At 40.5% G+C, this 22,112-nt stretch overlaps 2 protein-coding genes across 7 annotated transcripts in view; one reads left to right on the top strand and one right to left on the bottom strand.

Moving 5' to 3' along the window:
- The window catches only part of FAM117B (family with sequence similarity 117 member B), a 30,400-nt gene extending 21,589 nt beyond the window's left edge, over window positions 1–8,811 (top strand). For all 3 annotated transcript variants that reach the window (XM_072121197.1, XM_072121195.1, XM_072121196.1), the window contains 3 exons: window positions 426–636; window positions 2,233–2,353; window positions 4,198–8,811. In XM_072121197.1, coding sequence (XP_071977298.1) covers window positions 426–636; window positions 2,233–2,353; window positions 4,198–4,516 — 651 coding nt within the window. In that variant the 3' untranslated portion in view covers window positions 4,517–8,811. The remainder of the gene's footprint in view (window positions 1–425; window positions 637–2,232; window positions 2,354–4,197) is intronic.
- A 1,419-nt stretch (window positions 8,812–10,230) lies between these two features.
- ICA1L (islet cell autoantigen 1 like) overlaps window positions 10,231–22,112 on the bottom strand; it is a 32,637-nt gene continuing 20,755 nt past the window's right edge. For all 4 annotated transcript variants that reach the window (XM_072121199.1, XM_072121198.1, XM_072121202.1 and 1 more), the window contains exons 8-14: window positions 21,761–21,859; window positions 20,055–20,134; window positions 17,151–17,200; window positions 16,944–17,003; window positions 12,748–12,972; window positions 11,802–11,882; window positions 10,231–10,572 (exon numbers count right to left, since the gene is read on the bottom strand). In XM_072121199.1, the coding sequence (XP_071977300.1) occupies window positions 10,457–10,572; window positions 11,802–11,882; window positions 12,748–12,972; window positions 16,944–17,003; window positions 17,151–17,200; window positions 20,055–20,134; window positions 21,761–21,859 (711 nt within the window). In that variant the 3' untranslated portion in view covers window positions 10,231–10,456. The remainder of the gene's footprint in view (window positions 10,573–11,801; window positions 11,883–12,747; window positions 12,973–16,943; window positions 17,004–17,150; window positions 17,201–20,054; window positions 20,135–21,760; window positions 21,860–22,112) is intronic.

Genomic DNA, 22,112 nt, shown 5'->3' with positions numbered 1-22,112 from the left:
AGGATGGGGAAAGAAGTCTTAACAAACCTGGGGTGGACAACTCCATGATCATATGCACCCAGGGGGGCTACCACTTCAGTGGCGGTCCACTGGACTTCTGATGCTGTAATGTCTCTGCTAGAGAGACTGGGCATGTGAATTACCGTCTTTTGGGGTACTTACAGTTACAGCCGCAGGAGAAACGTGACCGTCACCCCTAGGTTTATCTACACTGCACTTCTTTCCATCCTTTATACTCCTGACGGACACTTAATGTACAGAGCTAACTAGACAGGCTTTTTTTTTTTTTTTTTCCCATTTTATTTTTTTAGTGCCCAATTTTTTTGTTACATGTCCACTAATATTTATGCTTAGCAAAGAAAACTATCCGCGTAATGTTTTCCTTTTTTTTTCTTTTGTTTTGTATATGTTTTTATATTTTATAGCCACAAGATATTCCAGATGGACACCGTGCTCCCCCACCTCTCTCTCTACGGAGTGTAGATACACAGACGCCTGGAGGAAATGACCGTGGAAGCAACAACAGCAGCCGCTCCCAGTCCATATCCCCTGCCTCCTTCATAACCATATCAAATGATTGTAGCGCGGTGAGCCCGTGTTCAGGCGATGACACACATGCAGATCCCAGAGACAAAGGTATTACGTTCAGCTACAACATCCACAGTATAGAAATGAATAACTACTAAATGCAGAATTAATGTAGGATCTGATGACTTGGAAATGTTTCATTTGTGAACAATAGCTAAGGAAATCTGAGAAAAATATTACTCTTGTGCCAGTCAGTGGGACTATAGAGACATGTGCTGAAATATTTATCAAAAATTCACCTGCCCACCAGTTCCATCTCCCATAGTCCACGGTGGCAGCCAGTAGGCTGTGGTCTACCATATGCCAACTACAGGCGGTCCCCTACTTAAGAACACTCGACTTACATATGACCCCTAGTTACAAACGGACCTCTGGATATTGGTAATTTATTGTACTTTAGTCCTAGGCTACAATAAACAGCTATAACAGTTATCACAGGTGTCTGTAATGAAGCTTTAGTGTTAATCCTGATTCTTATGACAACCCAACATTTTTAAAATCCAATTGTCACAGAGACCAAAAAAAGTTCTGGCTGGGATTACAATGATAAAATATACAGTTCCGACTTACATACAAATTCAACTTGAGAACAAACCTACAGACCCTATCTTGTATGTAACCCGGGGACTGCCTGTATTTGCTTATTTACTGTATTTTAAGCATTGGCAACTTTAAAATAAAAGGTCTCTATCACGTACAATTATCAACTATCCGCAGGTTAAGGAAACATTTTGATCCCACTGTTCACTACTCCCATTTGAATGGATTGGTAGTCCTGCAGGGATGGCCCTTCACACAGATCTGTGGGACCTCTGCATATAGCAGAATTCTGTTCTTCTGCATCCCATTTGAACCCAGTATAAGCACAAAAGGTGAATAGTGTTGAGAAAAGCAGGGGAGGTATATGGTTCCGGCTGCCTTGGTTCTAAAAACAGTTTATTCAAAGTTTATTTTTGGCACACATCCATTTAGGTTCTGGAGTCATTGTACAACCTGCCTGTTCATGCCACATTTGATTTTGAAAAATAAAGCCATTTGCAAGGCTGCACCCATTTCCCTAAACTGCAACAATACGAACGAGGGTCCTAAACTGAGCGCTAACCCCCCTCATATTGGAATATTTTCATTCAGCACAATATTTGCCTCCCCATACAGAGTCTACACTGACAAAGCAATGGTGTCAGTGCAGATATACAAGCATTGAAAATGCCGAGTTACTACTTCACTTTGGCTCCTCTGTTTGACACTCAAATGATGTTGAGTACAAAACAGTAGAGCTGCTCCTCAGCTGGAACTCACAGCATCACAGATCACAATCATAGTTGCGGGGGATTTATCTAATAATTATAATAATAATTCCTATATTTATATAGCACACATAATTACGCAGCGCTGCACAGAGCTTTCCATATCAGTCCAATCCCCAGAATGTGTTACCCAAGCCATTTAGGGACACCTGAACTGACTCTAATAGAGGAAGAGCACAGCAGTAAATATAAATATGCTGCAGACATGTCTATGTGAGCTTTAGTTAAAAACACATTTCAGGGGATCTAAGAAATCCACTTTTTCAGGCAGAATTTGCTTTCATTCTGAGATGATTTGACGTGATACACGTTAATGGAAATAATGTTTTTCCTGTAGAAAATGGAAACCACTCTCCCTTTCCCAAGTATGCAACATCTCCAAAACCGAACAACAGCTACATGTTCAAGCGAGAGCCGCCTGAAGGCTGTGAAAAGGTTAAAGTTTTTGAGGAAAGCGCGTAAGTTTATTCAACTATATTGGGGAAAGAAGGTGTTAAACAAATCCTTCAATGCAGAAAACATCCAATATATAAAATTGTGTCCTAATTTGACATGCGGTGGAGAGGTGGGATTATAGTATGGTAAGCCTTCAGAAGGAGAATTCTCAACCATCTCTGTTACCCAAGTTGTGTGTCAGGTTAGTATGAGGTGATTAGCCAAGGAATTCAAGGCTTGGCGCCGTTATAAGTAATTTCTGTTAAATTCTACGTCCGAGACATGTTGTAGAGATGTCTGCTTAATCACCCATCCTGCCAAATTGGGGCTCAGACACACAAAAGAGTATAACCTTTGTTGGCCTGATCCCACGGACCGCACACCTTGCACAGGACAGGGGTCTTTGCATTATGCAGAAATCTGGCGCAGAGCTGCAATCCCAGTACTGTAAAAGTTAATACAGTGCATGCAGATAGGAATTACTTACATTCTATTTCTCTGATGCAAGGACTTCCGCCCCCTGTGCAAAGCGTGCGGTCTCTCGGATCGAACCAAGATACAGGCCCATTACCACAGGCTGCACACGTTTATCTCCTATAAACACAAGGACCCATGATGACTCTGTGCCCTCAGCCAACCATAGCTGTTATGTAACGCTGTGCTATCTTTCCTGACTTCCCTTAGTCTTTGTATTGCATGCAATGCACCTAAGCACAGGAGTTAACCCCTTACCGACATGTGACGTATTAGTACGTCACATGCCGGGTCCCGTTGCATGGAGAGAGCTCGCGGGCGAGCCCTCTCCATAGCCGGTAAAACTTTGCTGCATTTTACAGCAACGGCTTACCGGTAACACCCGCGTTCTGTGCCGGCACCGATCGCGGGTGTTTTCCTGCTGAACGCTTTGCCAGCGGCTTCAAAAAGATTTCCGAGGATCGTCGCTCCCCGTGACGTCATCGGGGAGCGGCGATCCGTCGCCATGGTAGCGCCGGGTCTCACGAAGACCCGAAGCTACTTCGGCTTAACCCATGCATTACAATGTGCTATCAGCACATTGTAATGTATGAGGAGTAAAATCCCCATTTACTGCCATACTGTAGTATGGCAGTATATGATAGGATTGTACAGACACCCTAGGGTTAAAATACCCTAGGGAGTCTGAAAAATAGTAAAAATTAAAAAAAAAGTTAAAAAAAAAAAAAAAATTAAAAAAACCTAAAAATTCAAATCCCTAGAACTGATATTAATATAAACAGTAAAAATCATAAACACATTAGGTATCGCCACGTCCGAAAATGCCCGGTCTATTTTTTCACTGCGTTTAACCCCGTAATGGAAAATCGCGCCTTTTTTAAAAAAAAAATTAAAAATTCTATAAAAAGTGACCAAGTAGAATAAAGTAGACCTGTCATTTGGGGCGTACAGTGAAATCCGTAAAAAATCCAAGCCCACAAGAATACGGCACAAATGCGTGTTTTTACCAATTTCACTGCATTTGGAATTTTTTTCCCGCTTCCCTGTACACGGCATGGAATATTAAATTCCACCATTTTGAAGTATAATTTGTTATGCAGAAAATAAACCGTGACACAGCTCTGTACATGGAAAAATAAAAAGTTAGATTTTTGAATGTAGGGAGTGAAAAATGAAAATTCAAAAACGAAAAAGGGCTGTGGCGGGAAGGGGTTAAAAAGCAGTTGTTCTTGGAGGAGCCTAAGAAGGGTGAGCTTAGAAACTCCTTTCCTGAAGATAGTACATTAAGCAATGGGAAATAATTTGCTTTTATAGTATATTCCATCTTTCAAGCTCATGTTGTCTATGGTATTACATTCAGATTATGTTTAACATATGCAAATCTTTACTGCAGGCCAAAGCCATTACATGAAATCCCTCCTTTCTACTGCCCAGACAAGAACAAAGTGAACTTTATCCCAAAGAGTGGATCTGCCTTCTGCCTCGTCAGCATCCTCAAGCCTCTTCTGCCAAATCAGGAAATTGCTTTTAAAGGCTCGGGCCACACCCTGACTGTTCCTTCTGGTATCCCTCCTTCATTAGTTCAAAATTTTAGCATGACCTCCATATCCTCAAGCCTAGAACAAGAACGTAATTCTCGCGGTACTAATACTCTTGTGTCTCCCATGTCTCTGCTGCACCCTACTGGCCAGATTGAGGAGGAGGAGGACTAAGAGTCTCTTATTACTTAGACTCTAGATGCAGTATTGTCATAAGCTGCCCATATTATTTTTTTGCTGTAACATGGACAGCATGCCTTACCATTGTTGGTATTGATATTGTTAATTGATCTGCTCTTTGTCTGATAATAGAAAGGGCTTTCAGTTTTAGCTTAATATGTTTGGGATATCTTTGGAATTTAAGAGGTTGTCCTGTTGGGAACCTCTGGGAATGTTTGCAAATAGCTTATTGTCAAACAACTTTCATACAATGTAATAATAATAATTCCTTTATTTATATAACGCACACAGATTACGCAGCGAACTTGCCAAATTAATCCCTGTCCCCAATGGGGCTCAACCTACCAGTATGTTTTGGAGTGTGGGAGGAAACTCTCGCAAACACGAAGAGAACATACAAACTCTTTGCAGATGGTGACCCTGGGACTTCAACCCAGGTCCCCAGCTCTCCAAGGCTGTAATGCTAACCACTAAGAAATGAAAAATTGTAATGGCTTGCATTTAGTTTTTCAATCTTTTTCTTGGCAGAAAGCTCCTCTCTTACACAGCAGGAGCTCCCACTCATCTGACATGGGTGACGGGCACCTCTTATAATCTCCTGAAATGTTTAGAAATTTTACTTGTAATTTTTCTTGTGTGTCTGATTGGATTTGAGCCCAGGAATCTTGTTAGAGGCAGAAACAGGGAAGGGCGAGCCACTATTTAGCCACAATAACAATCTGAGAGGAGACTGTCCCCTGTGTCAGAGAGAAGCTTCCCATCAACAGAGACATGCAAAAGTTGATGGAAGATGTCAAGCTATTTGATGACATTTGATGTGTTTTGGTAGTAAGCTATTTTCAAACCTTTTATTCTATTTTGCTTGACGTCTCCAGTAATGAACTGAAGTTGTAAATGGCTAATTATTTGGAAATGCTGTCTCTGTATTCCCAAGAAATGGGCAATTGCTGTTAATTCAATAATTGGATTTATTTATGATAATGCTAAAATGGGTAAAGTTCCAGGGATGAGCAGCAGCCAGCGATCCAGTTATTACAGATGGCTTTTCTCAGGATCCAGCTACATTGTAGAATTTCTAGCTGCAATTAGAGGAAGGTAAGACTCTGGAATGATTGGAAGGGTGTCCTGCTCGTCCCATGTGCTAGGGGATATGAAATGTATCATAGGAATCATAGTGAATACATAAAGATGGAGTCAAATTGTTCTTTTTAATATCGCATGGGTATAAATTCTGAATGTTTTAGGAATTCGGGGGAACGTGTTTCAGTGGCTGTGGTATTTTCTATGAATTCAGCTTTGAGGACCAAATATGGTGTATAATCATAAAGTTGAGAGGACAGCCCCTTGTTAGGAACAGTAAAGTGTAAATAAGACTGTGACCTTCACGTTCATTAGTATTTGTGATATATGGCATTGTACGTGGCTGCTGCATTATCAGTGTATTACAGATGGAAACATATATTCACACACGGATACTTTTTATTTTATTATTCCTTTTAACCATATTGTAACAACTTTTCATTCATAAATGGTGTTTAAAAGTTTACAGGTTGTTTTATATGCTAGGAAAGCATCGGTTTTACTGCAGGCACCTCTGCCAGGTATGCCTTATGTATCTGGCCTGAGATCATCTTTCTCCAAATAGTTATGAATAGATATAGTGCCTCTATAAAATGTGGTACGGCTCTGAGAGGTTCTCAGTTACTACTTGTGTTTAAAGCCCAAATATAAGATCTGTTTCAGGCCCTTCTTACAGGTAAATTCAGTCTTTAAAACATGGACTGTATGACATATAGTTATATGTTAGTAGTCACGGCCTCCCCTAAAGCCTCTATATTGAAAACATGATTACCGTATGGGGCGGTAAAAGACTGACGCTGGGAGTCCTGGTTCCAGGGTAGTGTTGTCATATGGTGCATATTCTCTGGACTGAATAAGCCTGTATAACTTTTCATAGATGTAAAAAACGCTATATTTCCATTTTTCAGCCACCATCCACTAGATGACTGCACCTGTTGTAAGCCAAGTAATTGTCGCAGACTTCGTGATGATCTTGTTTCTCGGACTTATCAAGGTGTTGGTAAGCGGAGATGTGTTTAGGTGCATCAGTCTTTTGTGCCTGGTACTACTTACAGCTCTATTCAATCTATCTGCGTTGGCTCGCACCAGTGCTGCAAAATGCATGGTATGGCGCCTAGTAAAGAAGAAATATAAAAAGCTGTGGTGCTTGTGAGGTGCCTCCACACTAAACCTTTTTTCCTGACTGATATTAACCCCATAGCGCAATAAGACGTACCCTTACGTCTTACTGCGCATGGGGGAGTATGAAGAGGGCTCACAGGCTGAGCCCTCTTCATACTCACCGGGCATTTGCTTCATAATGAAGCAAACGCCCGTCGCTAACACCCGCGATCGGTGCTTGCACCGATCGCGGGTGTTAACCCTTTGATTGCCACCGGCAAAGCTGCCGGCGGCATTAAAGAGCCGGCGGCGCGTGGGCGCCGCCATCTTGGCTCCGATCGTCACTCCCCGTGACGTCACCGGGGAGCGGCGATCCGTTGCCATGACAGCCTGGGATCACACAAAGATCCCAGGCTGTCATGATCGAGGCTATCTATTACAATGTGCGATCTGCACATTGTAATAGATGGTATGCAAAATCCCCATATACTGCCATACTGTAGTATGGCAGTATATGGTAGGATCAATCAGACAACCTAGGGTTAAAGTACCCTAGGGAGTCTGTAAAATAGTAAAAAAAATAAATAAAAAAAAGTAAAAAAAAAAAAATTATATTAAAAAAACATAAAAATTCAAATCACCCCCCTTTCCCTAGAACTGATATAAATATAAATAAACAGTAAAAATCATAAACACAATAGGTATCGCCGCGTCCGAAAATGCCCGATCTATCAAAATATAATAACCGTTTTTCACTGCGTTAAACCCCGTAGCGGAAAATAGCGCCCTAAGTCGCAAATGGCATTTTTTTGCCATTTTGAAAAATAGAAAAAATTCTATAAAAAGTGATCAAAATGTCGAACAGTCCTAAAAATAGAAGCATTGAAAACGTCATCAGAAGTCACAAAAAATGACACCACCCACAGCTCCATACACCAAAGTATGAAAAAGTTATTAGCGCAAGAACACGGCAAAATGAAGAATTTTTTTTCTGTACAGGAGGTTTTAATTTTTGTAAATGTATGAAAACATTATAAAACCTATACAAATTTGGTATCCCCGTGATCGTATTGACCCAATGAATGAAATAGACATGTCATTTAGGGTGCACAGTGAAAGCTGTAAAAACCAAGCCCACAAGAAATGGCGCAAATGTGTTTTTTCATCATTTTCACTGCATTTAGAATTTTTTTCCCGCTTCCCAGTACACGGCAGGGAATATTCAATACCATCACTATGAAGTGCAATTTGTTACGCAGAAAATAAGCCATCACACAGCTCTGTACATGGAAAAATAAAAAAGTTATAGATTTTTGAAGGTGGGGAGTGAAAAATAAAAACGCAAAAATGAAAAAGGGCCTGGTCCTTAAGGGGTTAAATAACGTCACAAAATAATTTTGATTTATTTTATTAGCAGACATATTAGCCAATTATTGTCCCCGTTCTATACTATTAATAACAGTATAATAATACCTATTTTAGGTACGTTCACAATATCCAGTAGTGTTTCAGTAGAGAGCTGTAACACTATTGAGGGAAAAGTTTGGTAAAAAAAAAAAAATCTTGTCTTGATACATGTTTTTGCTATAATGTCTGTCCTTAAAAAAACCATTAAATTTATTGGGGGAGAAAATTTCAAGAATAGGGCATGTTCTGGTGGAGAATCCAAGCATCGCTACCGATCCTGTGAAAAACTAAAATCATTGTTTGGCTTTTATATGTTGGTCCCATCCCAAAAGTTTTTAAGGGTTGTGAAAACTTTCCTCCTGTGCCTAGCTTGCAGGGTGAAGATCACCTGCTCCTCGGACCTTTGTCAGGCTTATGCTGTTTATACAAATATGGCGACGACTATTGGTCAGGACTTCCCCTGGTAAAGAGGAAGCGTCAGGAAACCTGGGAGATGATGCCCTTTTATCTTTATTTTATAGCAATAACTCTTGTTTTAAGAGTAAATGAACTGCACCAGCCTTTAAAGCATCAGTAAAAAAATCTTTTTACACTGTAGCCCAAGAACGTAATGAGCAGTTTGTGTTTGTCACTATGTATCGAACATGGTGAAATGTGAATATCAGAGTTGTTAACTTAATAAACTCTACTTGAAAGTGTGACTTGTGTCTCGGCTCTTTGACTGGCAGGTCTTGTAACCATTTTATCTCCCTATATACAGGATATGAGCAAAGTGTATAAATTATATAGAGCATAGTTAATAATTCACATGTCATCATGGAGGGATAAGTTTGTCAAACCATGTCAATAACAAACTGTGCCACAGGCCACATGGTAGAAACCTTTCAGATGTATCATAGCTCTGAACACACTATGAAGGTGTTTTGAATGTCAGGCCTGCTGTAGTTTAGAGTACTGAAAAGAGCCAGGGCTGTGGAGTCTGAGACACCACAAATGTATAATAAATTATAGAAATTTCAAAATTTTAAATGTCTGTTTTATTCCTGATCTAAGAATTTAGGGGTGAACAACATTTATTGGTCCAAAAACCATACTACTCAACTTTAAGGGGCTACATGCACCAACAAGCACAAAATACTGACCCCTGAAATTATAAATGCCACAGTACAGCAATAAATACCACCCCAGAAACTAAATACTGCATTCAGAGCAGACTTAAAATACTGGAGACCCCAAGAACTTAAAACTACTTCTCAATAGAATTGAACTAGTAATACTGGAGACTCGCAAAGCAGACTAACAATACCTCCCTGCAGCTTCCTCTCTCCTCCATGTGTTACTCTGCTCTGTGTAATATGGGGGGGGGGGGTATGCTGCAGTATCAGGACCTGGGAGCTGTATAGAACAGCTGACAAGTACTTACCATTCATGGGTCCTCTTCTGCAGACGTTATGTTCTGGGGCATGACCTGGATTCATACAACCAGTGTCAGGAGTCAGGTCACCGCTACCTGGCCTTCTGCATTGATTCTTACATCCGTTCCGCATGTGGCCTGTCAGCGTGGCTTGTGCACCCCTGCTACCCCTTTTAGTTGAGATGAATATGGCTGCACTTGTATATGCTCAATAGTGAAGCTCCTGCTTATAGTGACCAGGAAAACAGGACTGCAGAGTAGGAGCCGTGGACCATTTTGGTTGAGCTGGAGTTAAAGTTCAGTAAATTGAGGAGTTGGAGGTTTGGCTTACCGACTCCACAGCCCTGCAAAGAGCAACGATATCCCCGGACTCTGAATTACTGCGAATGGCTAAAGTGGCTTCATATTTGGTGCTGTTCACAGATTTCTCCATTCTTATGTACCCCAAATATTAAACCTAAGGTGCAGAAGATTATCAATTATGTGACATTTAAATAAAAACTATGGCTACTAACCCCTCCCCCCACCAAAATAAATCTGCCCTCTCCCCAGGGTCTTCCAGGATGGATTTCTTATTTTTTTTTGTTTTATTTTTGTTTTACCAAGAAATCCTTATCTACATTCTGTTTATTGACTTCTTGTGTAGTCATAAACATTCTCTTACCAAATGTGAAATAAGTGATAACAAATGACAATTCTACAAATGTCGCTGAGAAATACTTCTCTTAAAACTCGGCAGCAGCAAGACTTGAGGAAGGTCATGATCCCTTGTGAAGTAAAACCCTCCTTTCTTGTGAGATGTGGTCAAACTACAATACTGATAACTGTGGACGGACGGGAACTTCATTAAAAGCACTTGAAGTAGTTTGATAATCTCCTGCAGAGCTTTTCGAACAATGATCCTTTCACGTCACACTTCATCCCGTCTCCTGTCACGCACTGAAAAGTTCATTGTCTGAATGGCTGGTGGCACCAAGGCTTGCTAGCGGGTCAAGATCTGCAAACATGTTCAACCAAGCCGACATGTCTAAATTTCCTGCCTTTGCGTCTGTCAGAAACAAAAAAAAATTAACAGCATGTAAAGGAAATGGGCAAACAATTGCTGGTTTCCTGCTGCTTGCACTGCCTAGAACTCTCACAGCCTTAGACAAGGTTAAACGCTTAACTGGAGACAGCAGAACTGAAACGGTCAAATATCCAGTTCATTGTCTTCAGCCTCACTTGTCAGATGAAATCTCTTTGCTTCACTAACCCTTTATGTTTCCATCCCTACTGCACTTAAAACATGACTCCAAAGTTACCTGCCCAAAAATAGTTTTAGCACAGCCAGAGAGAAGTGTTGTCACAATTACAACGATCCCTATATCATGCTGCTGATGTGCTCCTAGCATGAGATTCATCCTGGTGTATCTATCAGCCCTCCTTATAACATTATCTTAGCTTATCCTGAAGTGGCCCATCAGTTAGGGGTGCTGAGATCAGAGCAGCTGCCCTCACTTCCCATAATTCTGAGCTCTACTCCCTAGCAGTTCTAGCACACAGGTTATTACTTATACAACTATGCACGGTTATACAGATAGACCTATAATCTATTACACGCTTATGACTACACATCTGCTACAATGGATGTGTCAGCCAGGTTGTGCAGCAGACATGACTCTCCCCTCTTCCAAGGACAGTGGTGGATGTGGAGTAAACAAAATGGAGAAGACCTAGCACACCTCAGTAAATAGCCTTCATCCTGTGCTGATCCTACCCCCGTCTCTTCACGGACCTTACTATAGACTTGTAATAGCTTAGAGAGAAGTTGGTGGTGTGCAGGGAAGGCTTATGGATGAAAATGGATTCTTTATTAAACTGAGCAGCTGCAGGGGGAGGAGGTGGACTGTGTGTTGAGAGCAGAGTGTGGACTGGAAAGTGCAGACATGATGGAGCCGTTTCCTGTAATTACTGAGCAGAGATCAGAACTAGCGCAGTGCATGGCCCCTCAGCCTTCTGCGAGCTTTCAGTTTATAGACTGCATCAGACTGTTCTTGGCAAACCACAATGCCAGGCTGGTGGGAGATGGCCGACACAGTAAGAAAGTAGTGGGTTAGTAGCCAGTCAAGGCTGCAACAAGGTAATGAATGTATATTGAAAAAAACTAAGTTCCCTCCTCTGAATTAGTCTTGGTACCCTTCATAATTCACCTGTTTATATAACACTTTCTCACCAGACTCGCACTCATCCAGGTTGTGAAAGATAATATGTAGTGTTAGATAAGAGAATTGAACTCACTTTGGCTTGGGGGGTCAGGACTTTTCTGTAGAGAACAGTCAGACTTGCTGGCAGTCGGAGACAAACCTGGGACTGTCCAGTCTAGAAATCAAGGAGAAAATAGAAGATTTACTAACAAAAATGCATCAATTTATAGGGCAGTGATGGCGAACCTACAACCAAAACCTACTTTTATGTCGCAAAGTGCCAACATGACAATTTAAGCAGTAACCTATTGATTCCAGCTGTATCACAAAATTTCAATCGTATTGGCATCCTGAGGACACCAATGCAACAGAAAGAAGATGGAGAAATTATAGCTTCCTTCCAGGTTCCCGAGAAGAGAAACAATTAGAGGACCCAGAGCAGGAGCTCCAATTATAATCCAGCTCTGTCCACACCACAAAACACTGCCATTTATACATTCAGCACTACACTGAACATATCATCGAGTAGGGAGGGACCACTAGAGTAGACGTTATGGGAACCATCACAGCCAGAACTAATTTGACATGTATAAAAGAAAGAGGGGCATTAAAGGAAACCTTTCAGGAGATTTTAGGGCACTAAACCACTGGGATACACTCTACATCCATGCCAGGCTGTACTCCCCATGCCCAGGGAGCACCAGAGATGTGCCTCATGAACACAATGCAGTTTTCTCCCAAAGTCTGAAGATATTTTGTAGAATCATTGGGGCAGACAGGTTTACTAGATGTATCTGGACCCATAAACCTCTGCTACATCAGGCAGCGCTGGTGGTCCTTCTAAGGACTACAGAGAAACTTAAGCATATAATGGTAAAAGTATTATAAGCATAGAATGGCAAAAAGTCGACTCATATCAGGGATTGGCCGCTTAGAAGAAAATTAGGGTCTCATATTTACCCTGGTAAAGTTTGTTCTTAGTGGCCAATCCCTTTAATATGAGTTAACTTTATAACAAATGTCTTAATATCTAGACTTACTACTGAGTCCTCCCACAGACTGAAGTCCCATATCGAGCAGCTGTGAAGGAAGATATCCGGATAAGCTCTCTGTCCGTTTTGTTAATGAGCTCGATTCACCGCACTCAAAAATATCTTGTTCTTCCTGTGAAAATGCAGGAGACATCGGGGGCTGCAAACTCAGGAAGGAGAACTCTTGATCAAAATCCTCTCCTTCTATATTGTCCAGTAACAGGTGATTTGATTCTGAAAACAAAGTCAATTGCAATAAAAATAAAATTATTAAATGGAGATTGTAGAAGGACAGAAAACTCTATTGTATTATTTCTAATGAGTTCATTGCACACGGCATAACCCTTATCCACCTGCATGTGATTTTTCATGCTGAGAAGGATTGTATTGATATATGGGTGAGTAAACTTACATGTTTTTAAAGTTGGAGTGCTGCCTATTTTTGTTTTATCCATCTTATTTATCTATGTATCCAAAAGAGTAAAGGGCTACTCTTACCTTGTAAGGGTAACAGCACACGTAGTGTAATGCTTGCAAATTTTGCTCCACTGCCAATCCTGCAGCCATTCCACAAGCATCAGTAACAAGCCAAAATGAGCTTTTTTCTAATTTGGATCCATGCATTGCACAAGTTTATTTCCGCACAATGATCCACAGCAATAAGTGGCAGGTCATTTATTTGCTACAAATGACAAATCTGGGCAGTCAGCATGCAATGGTGACACCCCCAGAGCCCCTCATGGTAATTGCAATATTTTTAAAAGCCTTTTTTGAGAAAACAAGAGCACCCAAATCTGGGGAGAGACTTTTTTTTTTTAAGTGCTCTACACATATACAGAAAGGATGCCACAGCAATCAGATGATTCCTGGTAATGAGTACAGAGGCTGCGACTACTGGCCGCTGGGGACATCACTGCGACTACTGGCTACTGTGGGGTATCATTGTGGCTTCTGGGGGCATCACTGTGACTACAGGCCACTGGAGGCATCACTGTGACTACTGAGGGCATTACTGTGGCCCCTGTCATTACTGGTTATTGTGGGGTATCATTGTGACTACTGGCTACTTAGGGCATTATTGTAGCCCCTGGGGGCATCACTGTTACTATGGCATTATTGTGTGTAAAGAGGGCATCACTGTGACTACTGGCTACTATGTGAGGGCAATGCGACTTTTGGCTTATTTGTTGGGGCACTGACTAGATGAGCTATTGTGGGTGGGCACTTTGACTGTATTAGCTACTGTGTGGGGATACTATTGCTATTTTGGCGACTATGGGTGCACCGGTAATGTGGTAAAAGTATGAAATATGTCCCTGATTTATTGAGTAAAGCCTCCTCCAATCTTTTATTTACATTTAGAACTTGGAGAGAGGCAAGGGAGGAGATTTATCAATGTGTCTACGCCAGAATACTGGAGTACTGTCCTGGAAACATCTTCTCCTTAAGAGAAGATATAGCATAATTAGGAATAAGCAAGTACACAGGTGTAGCTGTGCTCCTCTCAGCACAACGGTGGTGGGATCAGGTAGAAATTTGAAAAAGAGCATGCCAGCATCTACTTTTGGTCAGTCTTCTGGAGGAGCCATTCGTTGGGCAGGCTGGTCAAAAGTTTTTCTGACGTAACCTGTTGGGTTGATAACCTTACTACGGAAATGGAAGACTTATTTGTTTTTTATTTCCATTTATTTTTTAGAACTGTTTGTGTATGTATATTGTTTTGTAACCTTTTCATCTGACAATTTGTCACTTTCATATATTACATTTTAAAACTTGTAGCCTTAGAGAACCTAAGTTTCTGAAGAGACGGTGTTACCAGGATTCATTTTTAGTAATTGTATAGAGAATTGTGTAATTTTTAATCTGTAATTGAGTTTCTAAATTGTTGAGGCACTTATGTAGACAAGGGGCCTATTTGCTTTCTCATTTAGAATTTTATATAGGAGGTGGCAGTGATTTTGATGAGCATCAGGGCTAAGGTTTACAGTGAAGGTGCCATTTTACTTAGGTGCGCTGGGCTTTTTGTGCTAAATTTGAGGCTCTCTAGCGTAGATATAACTCGAGAGTGGAGAGTTTGTCACAGTTACTATATTGGCTATTGTGAGGGGAATGTTACCATATTGGTTATTGGTGAGACATAGTAATGACCTCTAGGGGAACAACAAAACAGTATTAAAAGGACATCTATCACCAGATCGAGGATTGTAAACCAAGAACACTGAAATACTGGTATGCGCCCCCTCTGGCAGGATCTGGTGATAGTGCTTTCATAAAGGAGATTATGATGGAGCGGGGAACCTAAAATATTTGTGTTGCTAATTCAGCAGAGAGGAGTTGTGGCTGAAGGCTAAAATGACGGCCAGGCAGAAGAAGGAGAAGAAGATGAAAGAGACTCCTCTGTTCAGATGTCAGCGGATTACAGTGTTGGAATTACACGAGCCCACAATTCTGCACTTAATACTCAATATTGTCTACACAGAGCTTGGTTCTATTTTTATGTACTGAGCTGGGTTCTGGTGCGGCATTTATTTTTCTGAATGGGCTCACGTGCTGTATTTTTTTTCTGATCTTGTTACTGGTGCTGTATTTTTTCTTCTAATCTCAGTTCTGGTGCTGTTTCTATGTACTGAACTTGTTTCTGGTGTTGTAAATATGTAAGAACATGGTTGTATTGCTGTATTTACTATTAGTATTGGGCTTGGTTCTGGTGCTATATACTGTATATATGTTTAGAACTCTCTTATGGGGATGTATTTATGGTATGATCTTGGTAATGTATTTAACATGGTTCAGGTGTTATCTTCTACCTTCTGGATCTATGCAGTTAGCACAACATTTTTGAATTTATGGGTTGTCACTACCGGTAATATTATATTCAGAAAGTTGATTTAAATAGTGTATTAATATAAAGTGCATTTTAAATATTGGAATTGTTGATTAGAGTAGGTAGCATTATTTCTTGCGCCTTGTGATGGGACCCAAAGTAGAGGGCCTGTAAAATTTGAGTCCCACCGGTGTATATTCCCATGCCTGCGGTCGGTCTGGTGGAGGTAATAATGCTTGAGTTAGTCACTGGCATGAGCTGCACCATAGCTCCGAGCACTTTCTGTGAAAACACAGGGATTATGGGACAAAGAGTAGGATCTGAAATTCTCTGCAGGGTTAGTGAAATTCTTACAACTAAAAAGTGAAAAACAACAAATTCTCTGGTAGAAATGATAGACTCAATGGTTGGTATGGAGGCAGATACACAATGTATCCTCAGGGAACACAAATGGAGACTACCCTCTACTTTCCCACAGAGTAACTACAACAAAAGCTTGTTACTCCAGCTCTACTCCTTGCATAACTAAATCCTAGTACAGGCAATGACATTTTAGGCTGGAAATTAATTTGCCATGATGTGACATTTTCATCAGTATAATCTCCATAACTAAATGGAAAGTAACTTTGTTGCTTAGACACTACACCCCGAGGAGAGGACTGAAGAAGTCTTAGAATGGCTTGTGTCTTCACTTCTCCAGCCAATATATGGCAGCAGGTAGTATGAAGTGACTGGAGGCAATGTCACAGACCCTTCCCCACCTGGCCATCACACCAGGAGCGTAGCAGGAAACTGGGTTTTAGCAGATTTAGAACGGGGCCGCCCATGATTACCAATAGGGCTGCGGTTTTCCCCTCTAACAACCCTGCCTCCCCTTTAAGGCCATAAAGAACTGCTAAAACCTAGTATGTATGGAAACAACCTTTAATATTAGTCTGAATTTGCAATTTTAAGAAATAACAGTCAATACAGGCAGCCCCCTACTTAAGAACATCTGACTTACAGACGACCCCAAGTTACAAACGGACCCCTGGATTTTGGGAATTTACTGTACTTTAGCCTTAGATTACAATAAACAGCTATAACATATATCAAAGGTGTCTGCAAATAAGCTTTATTATTAATCCTGGTTCTTATGACAAACCAACATTTTTAAAATCCAATAATTATAGAGACCAAAAATATTTTGACTGGGATTACAATTATAGTATAGTATACAGTTCCAACTTAAATACAAATACAACTTAAGAATAAACCTGCAGAACCGATCTTGTACCTAACCCGGGGACTGCCTGTATAGTTTGTTCGATTTACTCCTAATAAAACTAAAAAAAAAAGTGACATTTGACAAATGACATTCGCAGCTGATAAATACACTTACCCTTCTGAGTGTTATTCTTCTCTGGGTCCCCCACATCAAACAGATTGCTATTTACATTATCTGCAGGGAGACATTTATTAGTATTTTTAACATGAGAAGCCTATACAGTATATACTACCTGTTTGGGGATATTACCCATTTTGTACTTTAGCCTTTAGCACTTTAGACATTAAAGAATAAATCTGAAGGTTAATACAATTCTCTTACCAGATATTGCTTTTGAGTTGTTTAGCGTTTCTCCTTGTAATGTGAGCAGCCTAGAGGTTACAACAAAGGGAGGAAAAAAATCACATCAATTAAAAGAAAGTGATCTGTCTACATTCAGCAAAGTACAACTTTAAGATGTATCCATGGACACTGGTGTATGACACTCTTAATGAGGAATTAGGCCCCCGTTAAAAGGTGATGTTCTTTTTGCCTGAAGGTTCATGTCTTTCCCTGTAGTATGTCTCTGCCTATATAGAGTCACAGGATGGAGCCACTTACTAGAAAAGACCTGGTTTGACTTACATCCCACAGCTGTGTCCTTCATCACACGCCACATACAACATATCCCCACTGCACATACTGAAGCTGCCAGTTATGGCTTGTGATGACTCCCAGCCAGCAGGGTGACTGGCCAGAGTAACTACTCCAGAGATCCTATCCACCCATGTGCAGGCCGTGTTTAACACTCATCAAGGTCTGACCCTTCCAAAAACTTGTTATACATAATAACTGCATGAAATGTCAACTCTCCCTTTACTAATCCATTCTATAGCTTGTCCTATCTCCAGTCACTTTCACCTTGGACTTTGTATATAAGATGACGACTGATGGCTGGTTCAAGCAGCAGAATTTTTATTTATTAAATTATTTTATACTGTTTCCTTATAAAGAATGGCTGGGCCATTATACAAACCCTTTTACTTCTTGTGTCACCCCTTCTTCATCATAGTCTTCATCATAGCTCTTGTGAGCAGGTGCCCTCAGTCCTATTGTTCCATAGGACTGTTTGTACTCTGTAATGTAATATTATATTTTTATATGTCCCCTATAATTTGTAAAGCACTATGGAATATGATGGAGATATATAAAGATTGAAATTACTATCAACTGTCGGGAAGTAAGAGTTCTCCTCATGGAGACAATTAAGGCCACCGTGTAGGCGTGTGGAGTCTTATAGCCATGGATGCCCCACTAGGGGGATTCTGGGAAAATAGGCAAAGTTTTCCAGGATGAGATAAGGAAAACCTTGCCTCTTTTAGCTACTTTGAAAGTACGCTGTACTGAGGAGACCCAATCAGGTTGAAACAGTGCTGTCTACAGTTGGGAGTCTGTTCCTTCTGGAATAGATGTACGGGTTTGGTTTTAATCCCACATCATGTCATAAGGCTTCTTGTAGGTCATTCTTAATGCCAAGGGGCTGCCTTACAAGGTAGCTAAAAGAGGCATCTATCTACTGGTCTGTCTACTGGGACCATCATGATTATTAGAATGATGCTCAGCAAAGTCCCCCAGTGAATGGGAGCTACGGAGTCCAAGATCAGCAATGTTGTTGACAGACTATTCTCATACTGCTGGAGATCAGCATCCTGAAGCTGCTAGTCCTGACAGGGCCTAAAGACTTGTTGTTGAGGGTCAACCCACCAGACATTTCTCTGTTATGCCTAGTATTAATGGGAAGGCTTTCAGTATAGATGGCACACATACCAGCATAAGAAAATTGGCTTACATTGTAGTTCAAAGACCCCAAATATTATTATTGATAATATCAGTCTAGTGGTTTCTCTTACCTTGAGGCCCCATGCACATGGCATGGTTCACAGAGTTCAGTCTGCAAAAAAACTTATTCCATGAGCTATTGTTTTGTGGATTGGTATTACGGATCTGCCTTTACTGGCCACTTCCCGTGTTGAAGTGAATGGGTCTGTGAAAATTCTCCTCCATGTTCAGATCCAGTCAAAGCATAATCATGTACATGTAGCCAAATATTGTATCTATACTCTCTTAATATTCCATCACAGAACTTTTAGGTTTCTTCATTAACCGCTCATTTTATAAAAATAAAATCTGGTCTTTTGTCAGACTTTGTTTACTGCCACACATGCAATACTGACTGGCACCCATTAAAATCTTTTTGGAACAGAAATCAGGGAATCTATGGACATCTTTAGTACCTCTTACTATATAGTCATATGAAAAAGTTTGAATTGCGTTATGAATGGCGGCCAAGAAAAACACTTGCTACCCACTGCAAAATTTGGTGGAGGTTCCATCATGCTTTGGGGCTGTGTGGCCAATGCCGGCACTGGGAAACCTGTTAAAATTGAAGGCCGCATGGATTGCTCTTAGTATCAGCAGATTCTTGAGAATAATGGTCAAGAATCAGTGATGAAGTTGAAGTTACACCGGGGATGGATATTTCAGCAAGACAATGATCCAAAACAGCGCGCCAAAGCTACCCCGGGATTCATGCAGAGGAACAAGTACAATGCTCTGGAATGGCCATCCCAGGCCCCAGACCAGAATATCATTGAACATCTGTGGGATGATTTGAAGTAGGCTGTCCATGCTCAGCGACCATCAAACTTAACTGAACTGGAATTGTTTTTAAAAGAGGAATGATCAAAAATACCTTCATACAGCGACTAGAGGTTGTTATCTTTGCAAAAGGAGGATCTACTAAATATTAATGTCACTTTTCTGTTGAGGTGCCCATACTTTGGCACCGGTCAAATTTTGTTTTAATGCATATTGCACATTTTCTGTTCATTTCAATCCTGAAATATTTCTGTGTGCATCAGTTATTAGATACCTTATATACTCGAGTATAAGCCTAGTTTTTCAGCACAAAAATATGTGCTGAAAACCCAAACTCGGCTTATACTCGAGTAAACTAAATATAGGTTTTATCAGGTTTTTGTGGTAAAATTAGGGGCCTCGGCTTATACTTGGGTCGGCTTATACTCGAGTATATACGGGTATATCAAACTGATATATCTGTTGCAAAAACCCACATTCTGATAACTAAAAATGATTAAGATTAATAGGGGTGCCCAACCTTTTTCATATGACTGTATTATTATGAATGTATTCTAAATGTAGGACATATGGCTGATCTGTACTTACATTTGATTATCTACCAACTCTTCATCCTCACAACTGCTCCTCTTTTCCGCATTATCTTGCTCGGAGCTCTGTTTAGGAGCCTGTTAAAAAAAAAAAGTCAGAGTCCTGGCGCTTTTCTTCCAAATACCACACCTTTCCATTGGGTTATTGGTTGAATCCAGTGACTACCACCTTTAGACAAATGTGACCCTTTTTTTACTGGAAAAACAAACCAGCATGTTCTTCTAACTCTGACAATCCCTTTAATCTCTTAGGCAATAGGACAATGGGTGTGCAGACTACAGTGTATGTGATATCTCCAGCTTCTGCCCAACTTCTCCATAGAGTAGATTGTGCTGCCATTTAGGAGTAGGCAGCATTTAGGAGTAGACAGCAGACTGTGGAGACCACTACTTTCTGCCTATTTAGCGCACTTGGTGAAATAAAGTGGTTGTATCAGAAACACTATTATTACTGCTCTAGTTGCAGCCTTGTTCTAGCTGAAGCCATGTATGCCAAGGCCAAAAAGAGTTTATTGCTCTCTATTATTCAGAAGACGTGCATGCATGTAAAGTCAGGGCTAGTAGAGAGCTTTATGCCAACAGCATCTCAAAGAAAAACATACTCAAAGCAAACCTGTCACCAGGCTTTACCCCACTTAACTACTGGCCCCTCAGATAAGATATAAATGTCCTTTCTATAATTACCTCTTTCATGTGAAATATCACACATTTACTTCTAAAAAAATCTCCCCATTGTTAGGCAAATATGCCTCTTCTGACCTCCTTTGACATGAAACATATACTTAGTGTCAAATTAAGGATAAGAATCTTATTTTTCAGATCTCATCAGGCTTATGGTTCTGTGATCGAACTGGAGAAACAGGCAGTTAAAAATAGGTGGGAACTGGATCTTTAGATACAGCTTGCATTTCCAACCATCTTTAGCTGCCTGTAGCATCTCAGCTTCTGTAGAAAACCATAAGCCTGTTGTGAACTAAAAGATGAGCTTTTTATCTTTATTATGGCACAAAAAGCTTTTCTAGGCACTTTAGAAAAGAAGTAGTGACCTTCCAGCTGTAGCCACTAAACTTCACTCATCTTATGTAAAAATGAGGTTAGAAGAGTCATTTATGCATGACATAGGGGGGCGATTTTTTTTTATAGGTAAACACGTGAGATTTAACATAAAAGAGGGATGTCTAGACAGAATATTGAAGGGACCAATAGTGTAGTGGGGTAAAACCTGGTGACTGGTTTCTTTTAAAGGACATCTACCATCAGTATCAAGGATTGTAAACCAAGCACACTGACTTACTGGGCCAACATCCGGAGAGAAAAAAAAGAACTGGACTGAACATCCATACATCATACAATGATGTATTGCCGCAAGGCTACATTTTCAAAACGAACTTGAGGTTTTTGTATAAGACCACTAACCACTTCACGCACACTGACAAACTGGTGTGTGCCCCCTCTGTCAGGAGCCACTCTTCTTTTAGCTTCTTATGCCCTGGGTTTTTACAACAACAAAAAAATGGCTTTTAAAATTATGGAAATAAGCCAGGGGGGCTCCCGGCTCAATAGGTGTTAAGAGAGCCTGGAGCCCATGAGGCTCCTTTGCATAATTTTTAAAGCCTTTTGCCAGTGTTTTTAATTCACAATCCTTCATCCTGGTGGTAGATGTCCTTTAAATATCATCTAAAACACAAAAAAAAACCCACAAACCTTTAGATAAGATGGGGTATATGGAAGCATCTCTTGAAATTCCTCCTGTATTTGAGACATGAGATGAGCTGTCTTTTTCCAAAAGTGCAAGAGGGTGGTCTGAAAATCAGAAAACACAGTTATATAATGAACTAGGGCCCCATAACAACAATCATGAATCTTATCAATAGAAATGCAACCATAATTACTGGCCAGATACTTGTATTTATGAAGTAGTTATGGTCAAAATTCAATTGTTGTAATATCATTACTATGTAGACAGCACTAGACTGCACTTCAGATAATACACAATGAAATATTGGGCCGGTTGCCAACAATGCTTGTGGTGATGTCAGGTTTCTTTCTGGTATAA

Source organism: Engystomops pustulosus, chromosome 8 (genome assembly GCF_040894005.1).
Source record: "Engystomops pustulosus chromosome 8, aEngPut4.maternal, whole genome shotgun sequence".
In the NCBI taxonomy this organism is placed as follows: Eukaryota; Metazoa; Chordata; class Amphibia; order Anura; family Leptodactylidae; genus Engystomops; species Engystomops pustulosus.
The sequence above is the reverse complement of the archived record's forward strand: the minus strand, read 5'-3'. Positions and strand labels throughout refer to the sequence as shown.